At 56.5% G+C, this 25,015-nt stretch overlaps 7 protein-coding genes across 7 annotated transcripts; 4 read left to right on the plus strand and 3 right to left on the minus strand.

Moving 5' to 3' along the window:
- Positions 1–21: 21 nt before the first annotated feature.
- Positions 22–2,653, minus strand: IE81DRAFT_322423 (hypothetical protein). Its single transcript, XM_025513635.1, has 5 exons — positions 2,055–2,653; positions 787–1,878; positions 522–710; positions 291–439; positions 22–226 (listed from the first exon to the last, which is right to left on the minus strand). Exons 1-5 carry the CDS (start codon positions 2,584–2,586, stop codon positions 164–166), a joined length of 2,025 nt encoding a protein of 674 aa, XP_025370514.1. The 5' UTR covers positions 2,587–2,653; the 3' UTR covers positions 22–163.
- Positions 2,654–3,236: 583 nt separating this feature from the next.
- Positions 3,237–6,211, plus strand: IE81DRAFT_322424 (2-methylcitrate dehydratase). Its single transcript, XM_025513636.1, has 7 exons — positions 3,237–3,529; positions 3,648–3,917; positions 4,047–4,057; positions 4,132–4,282; positions 4,379–5,174; positions 5,255–5,520; positions 5,628–6,211. The coding sequence occupies exons 2-7, from the start codon at positions 3,648–3,650 to the stop codon at positions 5,796–5,798; spliced, it is 1,665 nt and encodes a 554-aa protein (XP_025370515.1). The 5' UTR covers positions 3,237–3,529; the 3' UTR covers positions 5,799–6,211.
- A 217-nt stretch (positions 6,212–6,428) lies between these two features.
- On the minus strand, positions 6,429–7,159 carry IE81DRAFT_271872 (protein-tyrosine phosphatase; the record flags this gene model as incomplete). Its single annotated transcript, XM_025511412.1, has 4 exons — positions 6,429–6,700; positions 6,776–6,791; positions 6,881–6,974; positions 7,050–7,159. Coding segments are annotated over 4 exons (492 nt in total), but the record flags the coding sequence as incomplete, so codon positions are not given.
- A 3,739-nt stretch (positions 7,160–10,898) lies between these two features.
- Positions 10,899–13,598, plus strand: IE81DRAFT_322427 (alpha/beta-hydrolase). Its single transcript, XM_025513637.1, has one exon. It carries the CDS (start codon positions 11,372–11,374, stop codon positions 13,100–13,102), a length of 1,731 nt encoding a protein of 576 aa, XP_025370517.1. The 5' UTR covers positions 10,899–11,371; the 3' UTR covers positions 13,103–13,598.
- Positions 13,599–13,900: 302 nt separating this feature from the next.
- Positions 13,901–16,840, plus strand: IE81DRAFT_322428 (hypothetical protein). Its single transcript, XM_025513638.1, has 2 exons — positions 13,901–14,197; positions 14,436–16,840. The coding sequence occupies exons 1-2, from the start codon at positions 14,102–14,104 to the stop codon at positions 16,695–16,697; spliced, it is 2,358 nt and encodes a 785-aa protein (XP_025370518.1). The 5' UTR covers positions 13,901–14,101; the 3' UTR covers positions 16,698–16,840.
- Positions 16,841–17,114: 274 nt separating this feature from the next.
- Positions 17,115–21,661, minus strand: IE81DRAFT_88041 (hypothetical protein). The gene is made up of 2 exons (XM_025517714.1): positions 17,234–21,661; positions 17,115–17,171 (listed from the first exon to the last, which is right to left on the minus strand). The coding sequence occupies exons 1-2, from the start codon at positions 21,548–21,550 to the stop codon at positions 17,124–17,126; spliced, it is 4,365 nt and encodes a 1,454-aa protein (XP_025370519.1). The 5' UTR covers positions 21,551–21,661; the 3' UTR covers positions 17,115–17,123.
- Positions 21,662–22,598: 937 nt separating this feature from the next.
- On the plus strand, positions 22,599–24,968 carry IE81DRAFT_322429 (alpha/beta-hydrolase). The gene is made up of 7 exons (XM_025513639.1): positions 22,599–23,171; positions 23,246–23,689; positions 23,780–23,940; positions 24,034–24,347; positions 24,411–24,485; positions 24,555–24,676; positions 24,758–24,968. Exons 1-7 carry the CDS (start codon positions 22,749–22,751, stop codon positions 24,869–24,871), a joined length of 1,653 nt encoding a protein of 550 aa, XP_025370520.1. The 5' UTR covers positions 22,599–22,748; the 3' UTR covers positions 24,872–24,968.
- Positions 24,969–25,015: the final 47 nt, after the last annotated feature.

Consider the following 25,015-nt stretch of genomic DNA (forward strand, 5'->3'; position numbering starts at 1 on the left):
CTTTGAACAGCAGCATAGACCTTCGGTAGCTGCGCGCATTGTTTGAATTTATACAGATGATCAAGTCACTCATTTGCGTCGCGACCACGCCTGCACGTGCGACGGGTGGGTGTCGATGACATAGGGTAGCTGTCTTGCGGCAAGAGCTGGCTAATTTAGGCACTCAGAGAGATTCTGCCTGGGATTGTCGGACCGATACTTGGATATTGCGAGCTTCCTGCAAGATCTGTAAGGTTTGCGCGTCAGTATAGCAGCACAGTCTCTGCAGGCGTGATGCTCTAGTAGCTCACCCGATCGACATCCAATTGTGGCAGGCTATAGAGCATGCTCTTAGCTTCCGATTGATCCAACTCTTCTAGTGCGTCTTTGCAATTTGTCAAGATGGCGATGCAAACAAAGAGGTGCAAGTCAAGCGGGTCGGGAATAGCGAAATAGGTGTCTGTCAAGCCCGCGCAAGATGCTGTAGAGTCAGACAGACGGATTGCCCACCGTCTCGTATTTCACTGGCGCTATGCACTCACCCCATAGGCGGAGCAGGTCATCCATCTGCATTTCGCCGGCTAGCAGATGCCTCAGCCAGCTGGTCGCGAAAGCAACGACGTCTACCTCTTCCTCTTCAAAGTATGCGTAGAGGTCAGGTAGAGTGGTTCGAAAGAGTGTCAGGAATCCAGACACTTGGGCGGGCAAGGGATTGCGAGCGTTGTATTTGTCTATCGATGCGAGTTGCAACCATTCGCGTCAGCAAAGGTGGCCCGCTATGTAAGGTGATCACGCCGCAAAGCTCACCAATCATGCTCATCAATTTGTCGAAAGCAAAGAACATACCAGCTTCCACCCTCACGCATTTCACGAAGGGTGCGCATAGAAAAATGAGATCTGGACTGAAGCCCTCGAAGGTGGCGCGTGGTGCTGTTGTGGTGCCTTCACGTGCTTGGGGCGAAACGCTTGCCACCCCCTCGGTGGCCGCCTCAGGTGCCCCATCGCCCAAGCTGGAGCGATGTCGGAAGTGGTCAGCAGCAACGACGGAGCTGACAGACTGACCGCGGCTGACACCATCGAATGCCGTGGTGGAGTTCACAGCGATAGCTGGTCCAGAGTGAGCCCATTCATACTCTCGAGGCAAGCTCGCGCCAGGCCGCATCGTTGAAGTCAAGTTAGCATTGGAAGCCATTCCTGAGTGATCATTGCGGGCTTCTAAGTGCGCAGAGGAAGCACCTTGGCTTTCCTGGGATGGGCTTGCGCTCAGTGGTGCAGTTTCGTGCTCGTGCATCCCGAAGTTGGTACTCGATGAAGATTGTGAAGTGGTGGCTGTGCGTTCCGCACTCTCTTGCTGGCTTGAGCTTGCCTCGAAGGGCGGCCAACTGGACAATCTCGATGTCGAGGCTTGTCGAAGCTCGTGCGGATCATCTCCTTCGCTACCGGAGGAGCTGTGATCCGATCCGCTATCGCTATGTACAGTCTTGAACGGGGGTAAAATGACGGAGTCTTTCCTCTCTGTGCGCCTGCCGCTGTCGTGGTCCCATCGATTGAGATGAGCGCATACAACGCTGCCGACAGCTGCCGAAAACCGCTTGAGCTCTTCGCCCGCCGCTGCTACCGGGTCTTCGTCTTCATGTGACCCCAGCATTCCGGAGCTGCCAATCCCACCCATGATTCCGACGCGGGCGTTCGCCAATGCTCCATCAATGCGGTTGGGCCCACGTTCGCGAGTGCCTGTGGCGCTGCTCAACGCCGAGTCTCGAGAAGCGCTGGGTTCACTGCTGCCGGAGGCGAGTTGCAATTCGTGCGAGACGTGATATGGATGATGATTTTCCTGCCATGGCATGGAGTATATGCCCGACGTGGCCTGTGAGGATGGTCGATGAGGAATGCGTTGCGCTGCCGATGATCGGGGTGAGAGACAGAGGGAGATTTTGTACGAGGGGGAGAGAGAGAGTGAGCTGCTGCTGCTCGCAGCGGCAAGTCCGATATGTACGACGCCCGCCAGGACGCAAGGACGATTCGACGTCTGTCGCATGAGCGAAGACGAACGCTGGATTGCAAGTCGCACTCACCGCTTCTCGCCAGGCCACGACTCAGTGGGGTGCGCCTGACCAGTCTTCTCTGGTAGTACCTGGCACACTCGCCCCTGATCCTCTTTTCGAGTGCCGGATGATGCTTGTCCAGCTGTTCGTACTCCAGATATTTGCTTCTGACCGACGTCATCTCTTGACTCTTGTCATCCGACAGTACGCCCAACAAGTACAGCCACACCTCCCCTCTGACTTGCGGCTGGCATCCGTGCCTGGCGTAGTCTCGCAGCTTGTCCAGATCCACATGCTGCTCCGCGCTGAGAATCTCGATGTACTCTTCCACCGACGCCGCTGCGCTGTGACTTCCATTCGCAGTCCTGCTCATCTTACCTGCCTGCCTATCGTCCTCAACGTCGCGCGCAACGCGGTGCTGGTGTTGTGAGAGACACTCACGACTCTGTGCGCTTTCGCTCTTGCTCTCGCTGGCATATTCTTCGCTTGTGACGCACAGCCCGTACATCTGTCGCTCGACACTCGTGACTCCGATCGGGATTTGACTCTTCTGAGTACTCATTTCTCACACAACGCACATCTCACGAACGAGCACAGCAGCAGGACCCGGCCAACGTACTTGGGCGCCGCGCCCTGCTGCACGCCATATGATGCACCCCCGCCACGAGCGCAAGTCAAGATCGACTCCAATTATTATAAGCGTGCAAGAGTTTTGACGAGTGCTGCGAGTGAAATTCCTGAATCCGTAGATGGTCCGTGCGATCTCACGTGACTACATCCGGCGCGAAACGGAGCAAGCGGGAGACTCGGCAGAGCGAAGCGGGAAAGATGCCGGCCGCTCCGGTTGCACGCGTCTTTAGCCTACGCAACTCGGGCTTCGGCCATCGATCGTGCTCTGCGCGCGTATGCGAGCAGCTTGCCCAACAAAATGTGCCCGCGCGCCTATATGTACGCTCTCACGCGTTCAAAGGGCGAAGAACGCTCGCCTCGCGCGCTCGGAGAAGAAGGAGCAGCAAGGCCTGCGGGGGATCGAATCACGAATGGAGTGTACGCAATACGCAGCAGGGGTTGTCTGCTGCTGATGGGTATAGCAGCTGCATGCCATTCTGATTCACTGATACAATTTGTGCTTCAAGGGGCCGTTGGACCCCGCGGTCGCTCTACCCTATGGCAGTCAAGAGTGTGAATAGTACGGCCAAAGAGGCACGATCGTGAATGCCCAGCGCATCAGATCTGATACAGTGTGAGCAGCAGTCCCGAGTAGTACATCCAACGTGCAGCAGTCGCAGTGCGCGAAGCTCTTGAGTCCATGATAGCCAGTGGTGAGTGGAAAAGTCTGACGAGTGTCGCAAGCTGAAATAGTATCAAGTGTTGCTGGCGTTGCTCTCATCTCCTTTTTCCCGTCCACAACCTACGTCCCTGCCATTCGCCATCGCCGTGACACATCGTTGGCATTTACACCCTCCCACTCTTATCCCCAAAGCACTCTCTTTCCCACTACGGCGGTAAGTTGGATGACACAGGGATGCGCTAGTCATTCTGCGTCATTGCAAGCGGTCTCTCACGTCTCCTCGCCCTTCTCCTCCTCCTCCTCCTCCTCCTCCTCCTCCTCCTCGTGCGCAGATGACCCGCCTTGCGACTTCCAGTCTCTCGCTTCTCCGCGCATCGTCCAACCGAGCACTGAGCAGCACAAGCACAAGCGCAGTCCGAGCTTCCAGCGTCTCCCTGCTGAACGCTTCCCGTCCCGCCCCCTCCAAGGCTTCCTCCCGCCAACCCTACAGCCTTCGCGCCGCCCTCTTCTCAACCTCTGCTAGCAAGATGGCTGGCGGTGCTGGTCTTGGTGAATCCAACGTCCGCCCTGACCCCGATCAGGTCGTTCAGGACATTGCCGACGTGAGTGAGCTGAGGGTGGGCTCGCTCTGGTACCGCATGTATCCACTTGCTCCCTCTGATCACTGCCCTCCGACTTGACTGTTCTGACTTGGCCCGGCTGTCTGTGCTGGTGCTGCTTCCTCACTACAGTATGTGCACAAGTGAGTGCCAAGGTTCCGGATCTTGCTCATCTCGCAGAACGGTCAGATACTGATGCAAGAGCTCCGTCTCGCAGCTTCGAGATCACCTCCGAGACAGCCTGGAACACTGCCCGACTGTGCCTGATGGACTCTTTGGGTTGCCACATGGAAGCTTTGCGCTACCCCGGCGCCCGTGCTGTCCTCGGTCCCGTAGTTCCCGGCACTGTCGTGCCGAACGGAGCTAAGGTGGGTGACAGTGTGGAGGTTCAGGTTGCCGGTTCACGCAGCCCAAGTCAGTCGCAAGCTCACGCTATGTTTTTTTGCTCGCTCTTGGATGCGTAGGTGCCAGGCACCAACTACCAGCTGGACCCGATCCGTGCTGCTTTCAACAACGGCGCTCTGATCCGCTGGTTGGACTTCAATGACACTTGGCTTGCAGCCGAGTGGGGTCACCCTTCCGACAACATCGGTTCCATTCTTGCTGTCACCGACTGGCTCAGCCGCACTGCTGTCGCTGAGGGTAAGGCTCCCCTGAAGGTCAAGGACATTCTCGAGGGTGCTATCAAAGCCCACGAGATTCAGGGCAACTTGGCCATCAAGAACTCCTTCAACCGCGTTGGTTTGGACCACGTCGTCCTCGTCAAGGTCGCCTCCACTGCCGTCGTCTCCAAGCTGCTTGGCAACAGCCGTGACCAGACTGTTGACGCCATCTCTCAGGCGTTCGTGGATGGCCAGTCTCTGCGTACTTACAGGCACGCTCCCAACGCCGGTTCCAGAAAGTCTTGGGCTGCCGGTGACGCATGCAGCCGCGCTGTGAACCTTGCACTTCTCGTTCAAAAGGGAGAGATGGGATACAACTCTGTGCTGACTGCCAAGACCTGGGGCTTCTACGATGTGCTCTTCAAGGGCAAGGCCTTCGAGTTCGAGAGAGGTTATGGAAGCTACGTGATGGAGAACGTCCTCTTCAAGCTTGTCCCTGCCGAGTTCCACGCTCAGACGGCTGTCGAGGCTTCCATCATTCTGAACCAGAAGTTCACCGAGGCTGGAAAGACCGCCAAGGACATCAGCAAGATCAAGATCTTGACTCAGGACAGCGCTATCCGTATCATTAGCAAGGCTGGTCACTTGGCCAACTACGGTGAGTTTACGAACCCAGCGAACATCCCAGTAGGAGCACGTCGTGATTTGAGGGCTCATTTCTTTCCCTTGCTCCCACAGCCGACCGTGACCACAGTCTGCAGTACATGGCTGCCCTCGGCTTGCTCTTCGGCAAGTGCGAGCCTCACATGTACGGAGACGACTTTGCCGCCGAGCACGGTGCAGCGATCGACTCTCTTCGTGAGAAGATGTGGGTCGAGGAGGACGCTGGCTACACGGAGACCTACTTGGACCCTTCCAAGCGCACCATCGGAAACAGCGTCGAGCTCGAGTTCACTGACGGCTCCAAGCTCGGCCCCGTCGCGCTCGAGTACCCCGTGGGCCACGTGAGTGACTGGCTGACTGGCTGACTCGTCTGGTCGCGTTCTAAGGCACAACGCTGATCATGAGAGGTGTTTTTGGCCCCTTTTGCCGATCTCTCTGCTACCATTAGCGCGCCCGTCGTGAGGAGTCCATTCCCCTCATCAAGAAGAAGCTCGGCGTTCACCTCGAGGGCCAATTCGACGAGGCCAAGAAGCAAGAGCTGCTCAGCTTGATCGATGACCACGAGAAGCTGATCAGCCTCGACGCTCACAAGTTCGTCGACCTCTGGGTCAAGAACTAAGCGCATCTCGCTCAGAACCAGAGACGAAGCCCAGAGATGTAGTGCATTGTCTCTTGCGAGAGTACAATGCAAACCAAAAGGTCAATGATGTATTGTCTATTCGCAGCATCCTGCGTGTCGTCGAAGCAGTTGCCCACAATTTTGCAGCCCTGTACAATGTTTGGCGATCCGCAGATTTGCAGGCGGGCCAGTAGCACCACACGCGGCGAGAAAGGGCGCGCGAAGACTGAGAGACGCAATGATGGCTTGGTGCGATTCTGTCCATGAGGTTCAGAAACGCGAGTCGAATAGGAATCGATGATCAGAGGCGGGGTGCAAGCCGAAGCGCAAGTCCTTCAAAGCTACAGTCCATGCGTGGGCTCCGCCACGCCCAATTGTTTCCTGCGTCCTCTTCCTCTGCGCAAACCCTGTCCCCTTGTGCGTGAAATGGTGTCTGGTAACGAGAAAGGCAACTCCTGTTCTTGTTTCATGTCTTCGTCCGACGAAGAAGTCGCACCGATGCCCTGTGCTGCAGCGATCATAGTGGCGCGTTTATGCAGCACCGTCCTGACACACATACCCAAAAGGGCACGTCAGTGTGCATCAGGTCAAGCACACGTGCAGGAAAGGACCACGGGTAAGTGCGGTCACTCACCATCGCGGCAACCACCTGTACCCAACTTCAGACCACACTCTATTCTCCTGGTAAAGCTCGATAAATTCTTGATCCATGCTTCGAGACTTCGGATGACTAAACCTCCTGTACTCGTCAAAGATGGTGGTCAAACTCCACTGTTGCAGCTTCCTCAGGCAGCCGATCAGACATCCCGTACGGTGCTTGCCCTTGTTGCAGTGGATCAACATGGGGTGATTTCTGCGGTCCAGGATGGTGATGAGAGCTGCAGTGATCATGTTCTCGGGTACTGCAAGGGAAGCGGTTTCACGTCTGTCAGTATGAGCCGGAGTTCGAGCCTGCCGCGACGCCAAGGTCGGCTCACTTTGAACAAAGGGCTCCTGCAGTGTTCCCAGATGGTGGGGGGGGAGAAGTGAAATCAGTTGCGTCATACGAGCACCAGACTGCTTTTTGATTGCTGAACACTCACCTTGTTGCCAGGAATACCAAATTGAAAGAAGCGGATCCCTTCATCGTGCAAAAACTTCATGTTCTGAGCTGGGTACTCCTCCAGGATGAGAGTTCTGCGAGAAGCAAAGATGCAGATAAACGTCAAGACGCTGATCGAGGCGGAGCCAAAGGAGCTTCGAGCAGCTCACAAGACACTTTTGAGTCCCAGTGTCTTCAAGAAAGTGAAGTGCTTCTTCTTGGGAAAGCTGGACCTGTACACCCAAGTGTTGACCATCGCAAAGTTGTCTGGTGGCACCAAGGTCGGGTCTTCGTTGCTCGCACCTTGTGCTGTGCTGGGTGCAGAGACTGCGGTAGAAGTGGCAGCTGCCTGTGCAGGTAGTGGAGCTGCGCTGGAGGGCAACAACGTCGCTGCCGAGACAGAAGCCTCGACGCCCGGTGCTACGTCGTCATCGGGAGGCGCCAATGGCTTTGAGAGGCCAGAAGAGGCGGGCGAGGTCCGGATGTGAGGCGTGACACCCCCTTGCGCGTTCGCAGCATCGTGCTTCTGCGTGTCCGTGCTTGTCTGAGCGCGCAAGATGGCGCCCGCGCTCAAGTCGGTCGAGATCGCTCGCTCAGAAGCATCACGGCTCGATGCCAGCTGATCGATCGAGCGCTTCGAGTGGAGGGAGAGCGGCTCATCTACCTGTTCGGGGTGCCGCGCAACCGCCATCTCCTCTTTGCGCTGCACGCTCGAACTGGCATCTGGCAGGAGTGCGGCAAGCTTTTTGTGCGCCCTTTGCGGGCTTGCCACCTTTCTGCGCTCCCAGTCGATGAAGCAAGCACTGGCTGTGAGAGTCTCATCATCATAGTCTTCTGCTTCCCAGTCTAACGCCTCGTCCATGTCGATCTCTGTCTCTTGGCTCGCATGACCATGTACCAAGGCGTCACCATCCAGGTCGATGCGCTGATCCTTGCTTGGTGACTCGAGCGCACCGGTAGCATTCTTGATGCAGCTCCCGTCTTTATTTGTGGGTCGCGTTCCGCCAGAGTTGGGCCAGCCAATCAAGTCGCTGGATCTCAGTGCATTGTGCGAGGCTCTTATTTGCAGCAGAAAAGCTGGCGGCGCTCGCCTTGGACTTCGCCTGTCGCGCGGTCGCGCATTCGAGGGCGTCGTGTTCGATTGGCGAACCGCAGCACTGCTCGGTACGGCGGACGCGTTAGGCTCACTGGACAGATTATTCTGTTCGCCCAATTCTCGCCCCGATGATGATGGTGCTTTGGCGACTACGTCTGTGCTCATGGTGAATAGAGCTCGTGGCAGTCAGCCGATTAAATCCCCGTCTGACCAAAGCTGCAAACATTTCCCCAAGGGCGCGACCAGACGATCGGACGTGACTTAACGCGGCCAACTCTTTGTCTTCTCTCGCAGGTGGTGACTGATTTGTGGAGATGTTATACTCTGTAAGGACCGCTCATGTAGAACGCGTGTGTTGCCGTATGTTGGGATCAGAAGTAGCCGGGCGCTGGTTGTGACTCACGAATGAGTAGGTGGACGCGAGTGGTGAGTCTTGAGTCTTGAGTCGTGAGCGTGAGTGCTGCAAGTCCAAGTGGAGAGGCTGGGTGCTGCAAATGGCGAACCCGTAGTGGGACGCATTCAAGGTCACGTGTTTGCTCATCAGGACCCTGCATGGCCAAATTCTTGACTTCAAACCCAAACTCACGACTCACTTCACGATGGTAATCGCGGTGACTTGGACTCTGACTTTTGACTGTGAAACTTGACCGCACACGTGCCTTCTGAAGCATGTGAATCCCATCACGAATGTCGGTGACAGCGACGCTTATCGCGCGAGATCGACGGACCGTATCCGAGGTGTGCGTGAGTGTGACGTGAGCGGCACACGCATCGATCGAGCGTCATCGCGTCTGATGAAGCGCGGTCAGGAATGAGATGTGTGTCCGTGTGTCATGCTCGACACATGTCACTTTTGACTTCCCTCCTGCGCGCACGCACCAAACGCGACGCGTGCCTACGAGCGCGCTAATGTGAATGCCGAGAGGAGCATCCAACGCACATCAGCCATGCAATCGCCTATCTGCGCACCGACGGTTCATTTCACAAGATCGTCTTGCTTATCTGGAACCGTCCATCTGTCTCGCGGTCGAGCGCTGCTGCTGCTCATCCTACGTGTTGACCGGCCCGATCGCAGATCAGGGGCACTTGATCATGCACCGAAGTCGTGAGTGTGGTCAGATCGAGGCAATCGTTGAGATGACGCCGTACATGACGCCGTTCTTGCATGACCTCCCCTGTCGAGCGAGGCTGGTCGCCCTATAAATGGCGGTCGGTGCGTGTCCGTTCAAGCGAAGCAAGCTGCAGTGCACAGCTTTTGGTGCGTGCCTGACCTCCTGACAGCAAGCAAGCGGCCATTAAGCCTCTCGGAACTCTTTTCTTGACTCAAAAATTCCCCGCGGAACGATCGAATGCATGACTTTGGCCTTCCTTAGAGGGAAATCGACATACTCGTGACTGTCAACAGGCTTTCAAGAAGCCAATCGAGATCGCTGCGGAGCGTCGCAATCACGGCACGGATGTGGACGACCGGTCAGGCGGGGGCTGTGATGGTTGTCCCGCCCAGAAGACGTCAATGTTGTCCTTCCAGCTCGCTACTGGCCGATCACTGGCACGTGCGTAAGTAAGCGCCACTCTGAAAAGGGGGACATAACATACGAGTTCTGCGCAGCGACCCCTGCCGAGCATGGCCCATTAGATCGCGGGTAAGCAGAAGCGTCGACTCGGCAAGCATGTCGTCACGACCAGCGGAGGAAGCGACGGGATCTCAAACGAGTTGCCGTTCTTAGGCCCCCCTTTTCCAACGGCAAGTCACAGTCCGAGTGCAGGCGGCGAGCGCCCGGTTCAGGTGCCCATCTTGTACTTCGATTGCTCCGTCAATTGTGAACGAAGTTGGCTCGCAAGTCTCGAGCAAAAGCCGGCGTGACAGACCAGCCATCTGGTCTAGCCGTGCGCAAATTTGCCGATCAGACAGACGGCTTGGACTAGCTGCTGCTGCCCAGTGCGTGACCGACAAGCCCAACAGGGACAATGAAAGGCAGGCAGGCCCAAGCAGACGCCTGGCAACCGCCTTGACTCACGACTGCTGGATACGGCCTGGCACTACACTCAAGACTACGAGCGGAAGCAAAATATAACTCTTTCAATTTGGGGTCGAATGTCCGGGCAGCCTCCGCCATGCCGTCCAGCTCGCCTGTTTTGCTTCCTGTCAAAGAAGTCTTTTGTGGGGTTGATCTGCGAGTGTATGCCGGTACGGTACACGCGTGGCGTAGCCTTTTTCTTTGCTCGCGCGCAAACCCAATCGTGAAATCTTTGCAGCATGGCGCCCGCCGCTCGCGGGGCTTATTGCGTCAACTTATTAATTTAGATGAACCTGCGCTGAGCTGAGACATGGAAGCAAAGATCCTCCGCGGCGTCCTCTCCCTTCATCAGCCCGCCCACCTCTGTGCTTATTGAGACGCTGCGCGATGCTTTGCTCTGCAGCAAGCAGCATCGCACGTCCTTGCGTGGCTTGCGATCAGCAAAATGGGAGGTCCGAAGTCCGTTAGGTTTCAGAAGAGGGTCTCGCTGTACTGCACATACACATGGTTGCACCGTGTATATGCAGGTAGAGTGCCTGCCACGGCTCGCGAACCGAGCCAGTCAAAGTGATGAAGCAGCAGCAGCAGCAGCAGCATGCAGCAGAAGCGTGCGCGGCTGCAGGTTTAGGCCGGCGCGCAGAAATACGCTTCGATCCTTCTGGGTCCTTAGCAAGTCGAGTGCGGAGTTTCTTTGCTCGTCACCTTAGCGGTGAAACAACAGAGGTCAAGGGAAATATCACTCAGTGACTACTGCTGTGTCCGGCCAGCTGATGCAGCATGCGTGCGTTGCAGCTTGCCCCGGGCCATCTTGGCCAAGACGACGCAAGGCACCCGCTTAGGTCGAGCTCGTGCGTTCATACGCAGGACATTCCCCAACAAGCCGAGCTTGATCAATCATCAGTCAGAGTATCAAGCTTTCCATGAGCCACGTCTACGAGAGTCTGAGTGCTTGTGTCGAGGTGACCGTGTCTGACCCTTGCCATATACTCACTCGCATCGGCAATGTGGATAGGCTCTTTCTGCTGATCTGCACCGAGCAATGACCCACTTTCCGACGGCATCTGGGTAGGCATCGCAACCCCAGCCAGCCAGCCAGCCCACAAAAGGACGCTGGTGAATACCGTTTCACATCATTCGACGGTCGGTCGCTCTCGTCATACACTCCCTTTCGCACTCCATTCGCCACTCCACCTTACCTGCCTCCGGTCAAGGCTGACTGCCTACCAAGCAGTGCCGCATCTGTTTACCTTCCTGAATCCATATTCTCCTCCACTCGCATCGTTCTCGTTGCCCAGGCACTGGCCCCTTCTTCCCCCCTCTTCCACCTTCCTTTGATAAACATCTTCTTCCAGCCTTACACTTCATCGACAACTTCATCATGCGTTTCTCTTTGCTCGCACCATTGGCTGCCCTTCTCGCAGCAGTCGCATGCGCTCCGTCAGCAGTCGAAGACGCCCACCACAACGAGCTCGCTGCTCGCACTGCAGATGCCGCCGCCGTTGAGGCTCACGCAGCCCTAGAGGGCAGAGCTGTCGACTATCGTTTGGTCAAAACAACATCTGGTCAAGTGCGCGGCGTCGACGATGGCAACGGCGTCTACCGCTGGCTGGGTGTCCGTTACGGTGCAGATACCTCAGGCGCAAAGCGCTTCACGAAATCCACCCTGGCACCGTCTGCAGATGGCGTGTTCGACGCTTCGAATGCCGGTCCCAGTTGCCCTTCTGTCCAGAGCGCTAGCAGCTACGCCAAGCTCGCCTTCACAGGACAGCAGATCGATCCTCCCAGCAAATGGTCCGAAGACTGCTTGAGAGTAAATATCTGGGCCAAGCAATCTACGCGTCAGGGTGCAAAGGCTAGGCTCGCTGCGAACGGCAAAGGAGGTGCAGCTGTCTTGTTCTGGGTCTACGGCGGCTCCTTCAACACCGGCACAGCAACAATTCCGCTGTACAGAGGCAACAACTTTGCCGCAAATGAAGACGTCATCGTCGTCTCCTTTGCATACAGGCACAGCATTTTCGGCAACCCTCTGTCGGACTACGTCACGAAACAGAAGGAGAATGCTGCTGACGGATGGAACTTCGGACTCCTCGACATGGAGCTCGCTCTAGAATGGGTCCAAAAGAATATCGCCAGATTCGGCGGTGATCCGAGCAAGATCACATTGTTTGGGGGCTCCAGTGGCTCGACCATGATCGACGCTTACTCTTACGCTCACGTCGACAAGCCAGCTGTGGCGAGCTCGCTCATCGTCTCTTCGGGCTCCGTGATCGGCTTGCAGCTCGCGTCTGGCACAAAATCCATCTTCAACTTTGCCAGGTACGACTCTGAGTGGAACACCGTTTCGGACAGCCTCGGCTGTGGTCGATCAGGCGGTCAGACGCAATTCCAATGCATGCAGAAAGTGCCCATGATGGACCTCGTCAACGCCACGGTGAAGCTCATCACCTCGGACAACACCGTCCAATTCGGTCCCACTCCTGACGGTCACACCTGGTTCCAAGACTACGCATTGCGCAGCAACACCGGCAGAGTCTCCAAAATCCCAACGATGATCGGCACCAACTCCAACGAGGCTACTCTGTTCTCAGACGACCCTGGAAACACATTGATCGTCAAAATCAGTGACGCAGCTTTCACTCCTCCATTGTGGACATGTCCAGCCATGACCAACGCTGCTGACCGCGCTCGTGTCGGCGCGCCAACATGGCGCTACCAGTATCACGGTGCTTGGGAAGACTTTACGCAAGGTTACCCCGCTCTTGGATCCTACCACTTTGCAGAGTGCCCGATGCTATTCGGCACATACCCGCCATACTACCTGGGCAATCCATCCAAGAAGGCGACGATCACACCGGAGCAAGACAAGACTTCGCGCCTGATGCAGCACGCTTGGGCGGAGTTCGCTAGGGATCCTGTCAATGGTCTGCCCAAATTGGGCTGGCCTCAGTACAACCCTACGCAAAAGACTCTTGCGACCATCGCTGTCAACAACCAGCCGCAATTGACGCTCACACAGACCAACTTTATCGATCAAGGTGGATGCGCCGTCACGGTGCCTAGCTTCAACTTCCTGCAAGGTCTCAGACAGACCATTGTGAGCCTTTGGTAGAATGTGCGCAAAATATCACACCTTTCCTTTGTCTCTTTCGCCATCGCTTGCTTGCTTGCCAAATACCACGCAACCCCTCTTGCATCTGCTCTTCCTGCTCACTTGGTCACCGTTGCGACCTCTTCCACTGGGTCATCCTATACAAACTTCACTTTCTCCCTCTTGGCGCACCGCCCACCATCAGAGACAATCAGTGTCCTGTTCCATGAGAAGAACCTCACCTTTCTTTGATTCAGCCCTTCCTTTCGCGACTGTACCATTTCCCCCCTCGTTGCACGCGAAAAATGCCGCGCTAAATCTCGCACACGTGCGCGCCATTGCTTGTTCGAAGTCATTTGTGGAGCTTGCGATCATACAGCTCTGTGATATGCTTGCCTCCGCGTCACGGCTTTGTAAGGGAAATGGTCTCCTCAAGACTCGTCTTGTCCTTGGTTCCACTCAAGCTTCTTGTACGTACGTACTTGAGAATGACCCAATCGTAGTTCTTGAACCGTGAATCAAATGTGAATGTAAAGTTGAGTGACTCAACTCACTACTCGCGAGTCAAACTCGAATACCAAAACAACTAAGATGCTGATCAAAGTCAAATCGGAATCGTGAATCAAAATCAAGAATCAAATCTTGAATGATGTGAACGACGGCTTGACTGGCAGGCAGGGCGGGCAACCCCTTTGCCCACGTGATCAGTTGGGTCGCGCGTGGAGTTCTTCTCGCGCGCGCGATTAACTCCCAGGGCAAATATGCAGCGAGTCGCTCAGTCAAGAGTACAAGTCATGATGAGTCTTTGAAGTCCGCCGAGTGACATCAACATATCAACATCTGCCTCTCTCGTCCGCCGACATTCGACAAGCATTCTTTCCATACCCGAGCGTTCCGCGCAGAATCTGACACATTTTGGACGCAGAGCAGCATTCACTCATGGCAGAAGAGCTGCATCACCAGACAGAGGCGTCTTGGTAGCTGGCTTCAAGCAGGTTCTCGCGGAGCTTACCGCCAAGGATGCTCCCGCCTGCCGCAGCCCCTCTCTCAAGCGGCGTGTCCCGAAATGGTGCGCTCAAATCTAATGCCTACGCGTCCTATGAGTCGTTGATCAAGGTGAGCCTCATCCCGCCGCGGTCCAGGTTTGGTGCGAGGTTTGTGGGGATGCACAAGGTGGACAGCAGAGGTCGCTGTAAATTCGTTGGCGAGAAAGGCGGGTCAACAGCTCTGCGCACGTACTCTCCCATTTGTTCCTGCGCATGGCTAGCTGCTTTCCATAGCGGTCCTCCTACACAAGGCTCGGCTGCCACGTATGCTCACTCTGATGGTCACACCTTCCTTCTTTCGCTTCCAGGACGTCCTCCGCAGACGATTGCTGCGCATGTACACGCTGCAGCTCGTAGCGACCCACTTCACTCTCTCCGCTCTGCTGGTCACCTCGTCATCAGGCCTGATATCGTTTCTGAGGCCTACGATCGTCCTGCTCTCAGTGATCGTTTATGTGGCTGCAGTCCTGCCACTCTTCGTGCTGCTGAAATGGAATTTGAGCCAGCCGGCAACTCAACCCGCACGTTGGAGCTTTCTTGGCTTTTCGCCGCCATTTGGCAGTCGAGGAGGATACGCCATCGAAGCCCTGCGGTCCTCTAGAACACAGACCAATCTGGGCGCATACGTCGTGAGCGGCGCAATTCTTGCCATCGGACATGCAACAGCTCTTTGGCTCTACTCGCCAGAGACCTCCTCTGCCTGGTCGCCCTACATTATTGTCAAAGTGGGACCTCGAGGTGGACCATTCAGCACAGTCACCAGACCGAACGAGCGCATCTTCGCCTTGGTGAGCCTGAATGCTATCTTCGGCTTGGTATATGCGATTACAAGGACTGCTCTGCGGCCACGTCGACCTCTGCCACCCTTTGAGACCTCGCCGTTCCACATCGGTATTTCTCAACGCGTCTCGACTGCAGTAAAGCGGCGCCTTCTGCCAGCCTTGTTTCTCGGACTGGCAGCTTCTACCGTAGAGTTCTCCATCTACCTTTTCATCAGGCGCCCCTTTTTCCGCGCTGTGCTGCGCCTCGTAGGAGCTCAGTCATCCTTACGACCGCTGCTTATTCCTTCGTTCGCCACGCCCTTCCTCAGTCAAAGTCCAGGGCTGGCGACCCAGCTCAGCTCGCTGGCAGCAGCAAGCGCCGTTATCTGGGAACTCGCATACGTGCTGTGGGATACCTACTCCAGTCAGCCCGCGAATGTCTCCGCCTATGCAAAGGGTCAGGTCAGATGCTTGATAGGAGGCCTCGCAGCGCGACGAGGAAACGTAGGCACTCCTTCTCCAACAGCGGTACAGGAGTACTACTCGTATTTTGCTTTTGCCGAACTCGCACATCTGTCCAACGTGGATGAGGTGTGGAGGAGAGCTCTGTGGAAAGACGTTGGCGACGTACCTAGTGGAGCACTGGCAGATGGAGTCAATAATGCAGCCCTAATTGCTTCCTTGCCATTGAGCCGCAAGAGCGCCTGGGCAAACATTGCGACGGAGTGCTTATCGGTGCTCGAGTCTGAAAGGGAACTCGTCGTCAGGAGAGGCAAGCCCGTCGCTCCTGCTGGAAGCGCGTCTGCTGTGGTCACAACTCCTAGCGCAAAGCCGCGCATCTCATCCACGGGAGCAAAGCATGACGTGCTGGTGCCGGATCAGACCGTTGTTCGCGCACCCGCTCCAACTCTGTGGGAGAAATTGATTTCAGCATGCAGTATCAGTCCGACGGCATCTTCAACTGCTCCAGCCGCCCCTCCTCGGCCCAGCAACACCTCAGCAGGGTCTTCGACGGCTGTGCAGCCTGCAACATCGCAAAGTAGGGATCCGAACTTGAATCAGCTCATGCACAGACTCGCACCCTCCGCACCCGCCAGCACGCCAGGAGTCCCGCAAAAGTCGAACAGTGCTCAGGAGCAGACTGCATCTCCAGCCACGCCCAGCCAGCAAGCGAATCCACTTGCTGCGGCGTTTGCGTCGGTGATCAATACAGCGTTCGCAGCCAGCAGGTCGCTCTTCCGCCTCCTGCCAGCCACGCAGAGGGACCTCATCCTGGGCTACTTGCCGTCGTCCTCTGCATGGGAAACATCGAACGTGGTACTATTGGATAGCTTGGTCCCTGCAAGTCCAGCCTTAAGTGCTTGGGCAGCACATGCAGCTACATCTCTTCTGTCCTTGAGCGTGACGGAAGACGTTTACGGTAGCGTCAGCCTCGCCGGGGCTTCTCACACCAGAGCTGGTTCGGAAGAAGTCATTGCTGCGTGCGCAGAGCTCCTCAAAGACTTGGATCAGTGGCAGCGAGAAGCGGAGGCTGAGGCCGTCGCTGCCGACGAGGCAGCGAATCGGTCGGAGAAGCGTGCTAGTCAAAAAGCAGGGGCAAGTAGCTCAGCCGAGAGCACCTTGCCGGTAGGCCCTAGCGCGCTTGATCACGCACAGCAACGAGTGGCTCTTGCCTGGTCGAAGAACGCCGCACCACTCCAACAAACCCTTCGAAATGGCTTGAGACAGGTCTTGAACACCTACGAAGCTCACGGCGTGACAATCAGCCCGAAGATGCGGAGTGCTTTTCACCAAGCGCTAGCCACATAGCAAAAGTGTGGCTGTTCACGTCAAAGAGAACGGAATGAGCATGCAATAATCGCAGCGATTTGAAATACAGTCTAGTAGGACTTGCGAGGCCGAGTAAGGTGTAGGGAAATGAAGGTGCAGCGCCGCCAGACAAGCGAGCTGGGTATGTAATGCGGCGACAGACTTGGAGTCGAGTAGTGAATGTGGGTGTGTGTGCTGATCTAGCGAGAGTGCGGAGTCAAGAATGAGCGTGGGTGTGGGACTTGGGAGAAGCGCGAGGATGGAAGAAGCAGGCGCATCGGCCAGGCTACAGCGAGCAGCTCTTTGTGGCCAGATTCCTAGAATGGCGGAGAAAGAGGGCTGTGATAGGAGAGGGGAAAATGCGGGGAAAAACGACCACGAGGTGTTGAAGCTGAGAATGGGGAGTTGAAGTACGAAGTCCCAAATTCAGTGCTGTTCAATGATGCTGCGACGGGAATCGTAGAAACGGAAAACCTGGGCACAAATAAGGATGTCAGCGCTAGAGAAGAATGCTCAGGCACTTGCATTCTTCTCACCTGCATGGTTGGGCTAGCATAGTCGCTCTCGCGCGCTCGGTTACGACCGGTGTTGGGGCTGAGATTGTCGGTCACCAGCTGAAGCGGGACGAGACCTCGCCGCACTGAGACCGGTCCGATCGAGGGTGACTTCAAAGCTTTGCTATGCGTGCCAGCCTCCGCTGTCGCGCGGCGTTTCCGGCTTTGCAAATTCTGGAAATCGACCCTTGCAGCAGATCCTTGACCTCTACTGGGGTCACGTCGCGCGCCGATGCCTGCAACGTTCTCCGAAACATGGACAAGGGCGTGGAGATCGGGAACAGAAGTGTTCCTAGCGTGTAAGTAGCGTTTAGATGGCGGCGGTGCTGCTTGAGTCACAAGCCGTTCTCTAGGTATGGGCCTCGGGATCCTCGACGGCTGCAGATGAAGGGGTCTAAGTGCACTCCTTGCAGTCGTGTGCTGAGGTGAGCCTGGGCAGCTTGATACTTCTTTCAGGTAGCCAGCAAGAGATGCGGCTGTGACGTGATCTGGTGGAGGACGATGGTCAAAAGGTGCGGCTGTCTCCTGGCCATTCGTAGTCGGTGCAGTGCGAGAAATGGTGCTGGGTGCAGAACGGCTTTGTTGGGCTTCGCGGTGCTTTGAACGACCCGAGCCGCCTTCTGTGGAAGCTCGTTGCCGCGAATTGGAGTAAATCTTCCCTTTCACCTCCTTCGAAGGAGCGGAGGTTCGCACAGGGGTGGGCGATGATCCTGATCGGGAGCGTGTAGTCTTGCGCGGGTGTTGCGTCGGCTTTCTTTGCACAGCTAGCAAACGGTGTGCTGCCAGAGGAGACGGCCCCGGACCAGCACTCATGCGAGAAAGCTCATCTTCCTCATCGCTCCAAGAGCGGATCGAGGGGCCAGTCGAGCAGCGTTTGCCAGTGGCTGATGCGACATCCTGAAAGAGCAGCTGCGCCTTGACTTCGAGGCTCTGTCCAGAATCCGAAGCACTCAGACTGATGCTGTCGACCGCAGTGTGATTGGAGTTGGAAGGAGCCAAAGGACGCTCTCGGCTCTGTAGCAGGGTGATGGCGTCACGAAGCACTTCTGCTGCTTCTGGACCGCTTGGCGTGCGTGGCCGGACTGTACGTGGAGGTGTCGAAAGCCTTCTTCGCTCCCAGATTCTCGCTGTTGGCGAGGAGGTTGGACTGACGGAGACAGCGCGGGCTGGGCCGGAGGGCAAGTCGTGGCGCTCTGGGGCTGCCATCGCGCGATGAGGTCGATGAAAGTCCCAATTGGCGCCATGAATAGGTGCGCGCACGGGTCCCGCACCTATATCGACAAGAATGGCTTTGGGCGCGATGTCAGACGCCACGCTCACGATCGAAAGCGTCCGATGCTGGAAGTCAGATGTTGGCGTCGCGACCGGCGTAGATGCAGAATCGGAGAGGGGACTAGCCGGAAGCTGATGAGCTTGACTGTCGGTCGCGAAGAAGGCCAATAAAGCATCTTCGGCTTGTGATGACGACGATCTGAGCTGCGAAGACTTAGGCAAATTTGGGCTCTTCGTCAAGTGTGGCTCAACTTTGGATGCAAGTGGCGTAGAGCACTCTGCAAGGTCGAACGGAGTGCGTTGGAAAGCCGCAGGAGAGGTGATAGCTGCTTCCTGAGAGGACGAAGAGGATCTTCTTGCCAGCAGCGGGGCCGGCGTCTGCAAAGCTTCTGGTGATGCGGACCACAATCTCTGCCCATTCATGACAGACACGTAGCTGGCCATCGAATACATCGACTGCGGCGTTTCTTGGAATAGCGCTACTGCATTTTTCTGGACGGAAGCAGGAGGTGTGCGGTGGTTGGAGCGACCAAGGCGCAGCGAAGCGTCAGAGGCTCGCGTGTGCATACTGAAGTCGGGATCGTCGATGGTTGCCAAGCGCCGTTTTGGTTGCGAGTGAGCCCTTGCTCGACCAGTGGGCACGTTACCGGGGTCCGTATTGGTCATGGGCATGACGACAGTATTTGCTCTTCGTCGGGTTACTGCACTGGCACGCAGAAGTCTGGCGTGTACACTCTTCATGGCTGCTCCATAAGCCGAATTAACGGAGATGTCACCAGGAGCGGTTGAGAATGTCGTGCTTGAGCTGTGACGGCTGGCATGAGCATCACTGAGCCTTGCTGGCACTCTGTTGCCAGCGAAAATGACTATGCCCGAGGCATCGCCCGCATCTACAGAGTGTTCCTGGGCCACGGTGGTCAGATCGAGCGGATTCACTTTCTCGGCGCAGGGGGACATGCCAGCCGCCTCTAATGCGGCAAGGACCCGGTTCGAGACCAAAGCTCCATCCGCAAGCGTTGTAAAGCTTCTCTCGCTACTGCTAGCGCTGATCGCAGCGAGGTCAGACTCTTCATCCGTGAGGTCATAGACCGCATCGCGCTTGTTCTCCGAAGCAATTCCTTGCGCAAAGCCGTCTGTTGAAGGCTCACTCGTCAGCTGAAAAGACTTGGCTCCTCGCAAAGAGTCCACGCTTGGCAGAGGTTGCCAAAGAAGGCCTAGCTCGATTGTTTCGTTGTCCAGACCTTGCCGTGCCTCTGCGTGGTCTTCGTGGGTTGGGTGCGCCGTCGAGGCTTTCACAGAGGAAGTAGGATCGTGCTTGGCGTCAGCAACGCCGGATTCTGTTAAAGTACTAATCGTTGCTGATGCAAGCTGTGAGAGGTCTTCCTGATCGTCGGCTGGCACCATGAAGCCGCGTGTCGGCGGTGCCGTCTCGAAAACGTCGGTAGCTTGGCATTTGGCAAGGCCGAGGTCAGACTGGGAGCCGAACGCGCGGCCAATGCCTATGCCAAGTCCTACGAAGGCGGCCGAGGCGCGTGGTCGGGCATTTCCTGCCTCTTGTGTGCTTCTTGCTTGCGGGTGACCGTTTGTAGACTCATGCTGCGCTTCTCTAGACAACGCTGACTGCGAGCGCAAAGCCGAGCCATGACGACCCAGCACAGGAGACAATCTTGCGGAGCTCGGACGAGATGACGAAGCTTTACCCTCATTGGCCGGCTGCGAGCCGAGCTGAGGCGAAGCAAGGACAGATGCACGCCTTGGCGAGCCAAAGACTGCTAAAGGTGGCAGCCTCGGGCTGTCAGCGGTGTCAAAAGCGTGACGCTGCTTGGTGCCACGTGCGGTGGAGGAGAGGTGATGGTTGGGACGAGCAGCGCTCGATACAGCCATTCCTGAGTTGACGCCCTTGTTGCGCTCGTGAGCTGGCGCAGCAAAATTCAGATCCAGCAAGTTGCTCATATTTGGGCTTCCCGCAAACGCATACGGACTTCTTGTCTGGCCTGCAGGTGACAAGAGCGATGGACTTGCCTGCGATTGAGGAAGTCGTGTGGGATACTGCTCGATCAAGCCGAAAGCAGTGCGCACAGCAGTCGCGACCGCTCCCGTCGGCGCGTCATTGACCAGGGGCGAAGACGGCACGCTCCTTGCGGACATCGGCACAGAGGCGCCGGATGCACCACTCGCCGCATCCGTAAGCTTCACACGACTGCCCGTGGCCAAGATGTTCGAACGGCGCTCACTTCGAGATGACCTCGATCCTGGCCTTAGGGCTCTTTTCATCTTCGTGACGACTTCGCTTGATTTTTGCCACAACGCCCTGAGTCTTGATGCTTCGTGTGTGGAAACGCCAGCCGTGTATCCAACTTCACTCCGCGTGGTGCGCCAATCCTTCAAGGATGCTGATTGTGCCCTGTCACTTAGCTGCAATCGTTGGGATGATGGCTGCTTGCGCCATCGACGAGCGAGTAGCGTGCAGAGTGACATCAAGATCAATAACAGTAGGACGATGATGCAGACCGTGATTGCAACACCCGCCGGTGTGTTAGGGCGCAGCTGCCAGCCGGCTCCGTGATCATTTGCTACGGGATGGTAGTCGGCGGACACATCACTGCTGGACTCGGGGCTACGATCGGTGATGGTCGTGCTGGATGTGAGAGCTGAAGGTATTGCACTATGCCTTGGTACAGAAGGACAAGGCGTCGAGATTGAAGCCGAGTGATGAGTGGACGAGCGGGGTGCGGTGTGAAAAGAGTGCTTTGCTTTTGAAGATTCCTGGTCATGGTCCACAGACCGTTGTTCGATGCGAAACGGAGTGGCTCTTCTGAGCTTCATTCGATTTGCAGATGCATTGCGAGCGTCCGAGTCTGCCTTTGGCTCCTGTTTGTGTGGCCTCTGGGAATATTGCTCTGTAGAAGGGTCATCCTTCTGCGACCACCATCCAGCCTTGTCCGCCCCTCGTCTTGCGATCTGTGCATGTCTTTTCCTGTGCGAGGCCTTGCGGCGCGCATCAACAGCGCGCTGCGCCTCGGGCATTTGGATGACAGAGCTCTACCCTACGTCGTCGGAGAGATGCCAGTCTATGGCATACGGGCTGACTTGATCGGGACTTCAGAGGGCGTTCTCCTTCTAAAGCGCCATCACCGAGATCAGTTGCCACGCAAGGAGATCTATGCTGTTGCAAAGAACGCGATGTCCAGTCCGAGGGATTGGCAAAGCGAAGAGGAGATACGTTGACGAGGCAGAGCTGCTGAAGGGATGTGGAAGGGGAAAGTGAGAGGTAAAGAGGGAGGGCAGAATGCTCACCGGAGTGTAGACGCGTGTGAATGGAAGTTGAGGAAGAGAGGCGTGATGACGGTGATGCTGTATCGGCTGTCACCCTCCGCGAGTTGGCCATCAGCAATGACCTGGTCAGCAGGCAGGTTAGGGGAAGTATCCTTGAGTCACGCAAATACTCCTGACGCCCATACTCCTGCGTCGTATGCGCGCGGTGAGAACTCTATAGCCTCAGAAGCACTGGGTGCAGGGAGGAATGTCTTACAATCATGAATGAAGAGCCTCGACCGTTGATTGCGCACTTGCATGGCGATGTGCCATCACATACTGGCCAACGAGGTTGACAGCGCACTGCACGATGCTTGCGACTAGCGACCCCTGCGTTGAGGACAGCGCGTGCAGTCAAAAGAGTGTGCGCTTTGCGGCAACATGATGCCTGGCTTGCTTCGGGCTAAGGAAATGTCGTCATCAATCATTGCTGGGAAGCGCATGGCTGCGGCCACACACGGTGATGACGGCGCATGTGGATGGTGGATGCTTGAAGCCATGCGCGAGCAACTGCTGTCTGCCCTGCATGCTATTTGTGTGTAGCTGTCGCTCGAGCTCAACCGTCAATCCGAGAATGAAGCCGTTGAACGCAGCGCGCGTGTACCGGTACCGTACCACCGCGTATACGCGTGCGCCGGCGCTTCCTGCTAGAGATGCGCGTCACGTGCTTTGACTTTGTTGCGGGTCTGCGCTTGTCTGCGTTGATGAGTTTGACTTTTGACGCACACTCACAACTCTTGACTTGCACGCTGCGCACGAGGTCTGGAGGGTGGAGGCCAGAACCATATGGAGCGGCATTCAACATTTTCATCTCCCAAGTCACTGACGCTCATCATCCTATTGACCTCTGACTTGCAGACGCTTGACTCTCCTAGCGCCATCGCACTCGTGACTGGCAGATCTTTCGATCATGCGCTGCTCTTTGCTTCTTGCCGCGTGTGCAAGCCTTCCTTTCGCGGCGCTGTGTGCACAGATCCCCTTCCTGTCAGAGCTTCAGGACCCCGCGCTGCCAAAGGCTGAAGTCACCGTGAGCCTGTCGAAGGAAGGTGACAGCTTTGAGACTCTGGTCAAGCACCCCAGCGTACCCGCGCACACTCTGCGGTTCACTGAACCTCCCAAAGATCTTTGCGAGCGCAGCTCAGCTCGCTCATGGTCGGGTTATCTCGACGTGGACGTGGACGCGCTCCACCGCCATCAGGATGGCAGCGACCTTGCTAGCGCAGGCGGCAAACACCCCAACGCTACCATTGAGCACTTCTACTTCTGGGCATTCGAATCTCGTAGCGGTCGACCGCACGAGGATCCCACCTCTTTGTGGCTGAATGGAGGACCTGTTGAGTATTCGCGATCGGGCCGCCGGTCGGATTCGGGACTACCCTAGCTGACCTAGACTGATGCTCTCTTCAGGGCTGCTCGAGCTTTACCGGACTGCTCATGGAGCTTGGGCCTTGCAATGCTGCGCCTTTCAACACCAGCAAAGGTCCTCACACAGAATGGAACCCTTGGTCGTGGAACAACAACGCGACCATACTGTTTCTAGACCAGCCTGTAGGCGTGGGCTTCTCCTACGCCTCGTGGGCCAACACTACGCGTAAGGATGACGCTCCTGGGCGCATATACGACGCTGCCGCTGCTGCTCGTGATGCGAGCGCATTTTTGCAGCTATGGGGCATGCATGCCAAATCCATCTACTCCAAGGACGGCGAGGAAAGCAAAGGCATCTCCACTTTCCACATCGCAGGAGAGAGCTACGCGGGCCGATGGATCCCGTACATTGCGGAGCAGCTCCTGAGAGATAATGAGGAGGCCAAAGAACACCCCGAGCGCGGCATCGAGCCCCTGCCTCTTGCTGTGAGTGCCGACGCGCCATGCGCTATGCCAGCGTTTTTGCTTGGTAGAGCGCGTCCTGACCTGACACCTGATCCTGGCGTGCGTCTGCAGTCGGTACTGATCGGAAATGGCATCACCTCGCCGAAACACCAATTCCCAGCATACGTGGACTACGCCTGCTCCAACAAGAGCGGCTATGGCATCTTCTACCCCAAGGAGCAATGCGACGACCTTTGGGCCGCGGTTCCGGTCTGCCTTGCGCTCGTCGACAAGTGAGTCGCGCCGGTTGAAATGACTGGCTCGTAGCCAAGCTCGGTCGTCTGCATGCACGACTTACGCCCCTTCACGTCAACTAACACGTTCAGATGCAACAAGCCTACTCATACTGGCCGGTATGACGAAAAGGCTTGCGCAGCTGCAACGCTCTACTGTGAAGACTCGTTGCAACAGCCTTGGGCAGACACCGGCAGATCGACCTATGACTGGGCCCACTGGGGAGACTACGAGCAAGAAGAGTGGGTAGCACAATTTCTGAATGCCGCAAACACGAAGAAGGGTCTTGGAATCGACAAGCGCGGCGCTGGTGACCATCACGATGGTGTGTTCGTCGGCTGCTCCGACAAAGTCTACGAGAATTTCGACTCGACAGCTGATGGACCAAAAGAGAGCACATGGGCTGGTGAGTTCAGTGGCTGCTTACGAAGCCATGGTCTGCTGACGCTCGGCTATGACCGCCACTCAGTAAAACGTCTGCTGGAAAATGGAGTGCGCGTGCTCGCCTATTCTGGCAAGCGAGACTTCATTTGCAACCACATTGGTGAGCAGGCAGTGCGATATGCAGTCAAGCTGGCACTGAGCGTCGTCTTGTCCGTCCATCCCTTCCTAGGTAACGAGGCTTGGACTCTGGACCTCGAATGGAGCGGCAAGGAGGAATTCAACAAGCAAGAGCTGAAGCCTTGGATCGGTCACGATGGTCAGCAGGCCGGTTCATACCGCAACTATGGCAATGTGAGTGTGACTCAAGCTGAGCCGAAGGTTCGCACACGTGCTTACGTCCTTCCACGTTGGTCCTGCCTTGCGAATGCACAGTTCACCTTTGCTATCGTTGAGGGCTCCGGTCACTTCGTGCCGTTGGATCAGCCGCAAAATGCCCTGATCATGCTCAACAGATGGCTGCATGAGCCAGCTGACGGCACATTCTGAGGCCAGTCTTGGAGGTTGACATGCGATCCATGAAAGAACGACAAGCAACAAAGCACAGCAAGCGCATCAAATGAAATTTGATCTGAAAACAAGGATGACTCTATAGCCTGATGACTTCCTCGAGGGTGCTTGTCACAATCTTGA

The sequence above is a fragment of the Ceraceosorus guamensis genome, assembly GCF_003144195.1.
Source record: "Ceraceosorus guamensis strain MCA 4658 unplaced genomic scaffold IE81scaffold_20, whole genome shotgun sequence".
Lineage (NCBI taxonomy): Eukaryota > Fungi > Basidiomycota > Exobasidiomycetes > Ceraceosorales > Ceraceosoraceae > Ceraceosorus > Ceraceosorus guamensis.

What these genes read in the sequence shown, in the direction of transcription:
- IE81DRAFT_322427 (XM_025513637.1), top strand. Translation starts at nt 11,372, where the DNA reads ATGCGTTTCTCTTTGCTCGCACCATTGGCTGCCCTTCTCGCAGCAGTC.
- IE81DRAFT_322423 (XM_025513635.1), bottom strand. Translation starts at nt 2,586, where the DNA reads ATGAGTACTCAGAAGAGTCAAATCCCGATCGGAGTCACGAGTGTCGAG. An exon ending in CAAATTGATGAGCATGATTG is followed by an intron (nt 711 to 786) that starts GTGAGCTTTGCG and finishes TCGCATCGATAG; the next exon opens with ACAAATACAACGCTCGCAAT. An exon ending in TGACCTGCTCCGCCTATGGG is followed by an intron (nt 440 to 521) that starts GTGAGTGCATAG and finishes CGGGCTTGACAG; the next exon opens with ACACCTATTTCGCTATTCCC.
- IE81DRAFT_322424 (XM_025513636.1), top strand. Translation starts at nt 3,648, where the DNA reads ATGACCCGCCTTGCGACTTCCAGTCTCTCGCTTCTCCGCGCATCGTCC. An exon ending in TGGTCACTTGGCCAACTACG is followed by an intron (nt 5,175 to 5,254) that starts GTGAGTTTACGA and finishes TTGCTCCCACAG; the next exon opens with CCGACCGTGACCACAGTCTG. An exon ending in TCGAGTACCCCGTGGGCCAC is followed by an intron (nt 5,521 to 5,627) that starts GTGAGTGACTGG and finishes TGCTACCATTAG; the next exon opens with CGCGCCCGTCGTGAGGAGTC.
- IE81DRAFT_322428 (XM_025513638.1), top strand. Translation starts at nt 14,102, where the DNA reads ATGCTCCCGCCTGCCGCAGCCCCTCTCTCAAGCGGCGTGTCCCGAAAT. An exon ending in CCTATGAGTCGTTGATCAAG is followed by an intron (nt 14,198 to 14,435) that starts GTGAGCCTCATC and finishes TTTCGCTTCCAG; the next exon opens with GACGTCCTCCGCAGACGATT.
- IE81DRAFT_322429 (XM_025513639.1), top strand. Translation starts at nt 22,749, where the DNA reads ATGCGCTGCTCTTTGCTTCTTGCCGCGTGTGCAAGCCTTCCTTTCGCG. An exon ending in TCGAGCCCCTGCCTCTTGCT is followed by an intron (nt 23,690 to 23,779) that starts GTGAGTGCCGAC and finishes GTGCGTCTGCAG; the next exon opens with TCGGTACTGATCGGAAATGG. An exon ending in CATACCGCAACTATGGCAAT is followed by an intron (nt 24,677 to 24,757) that starts GTGAGTGTGACT and finishes GCGAATGCACAG; the next exon opens with TTCACCTTTGCTATCGTTGA.
- IE81DRAFT_88041 (XM_025517714.1), bottom strand. Translation starts at nt 21,550, where the DNA reads ATGCCCGAGGCGCAGCGCGCTGTTGATGCGCGCCGCAAGGCCTCGCAC. An exon ending in ATGCTAGCCCAACCATGCAG is followed by an intron (nt 17,172 to 17,233) that starts GTGAGAAGAATG and finishes ATTTGTGCCCAG; the next exon opens with GTTTTCCGTTTCTACGATTC.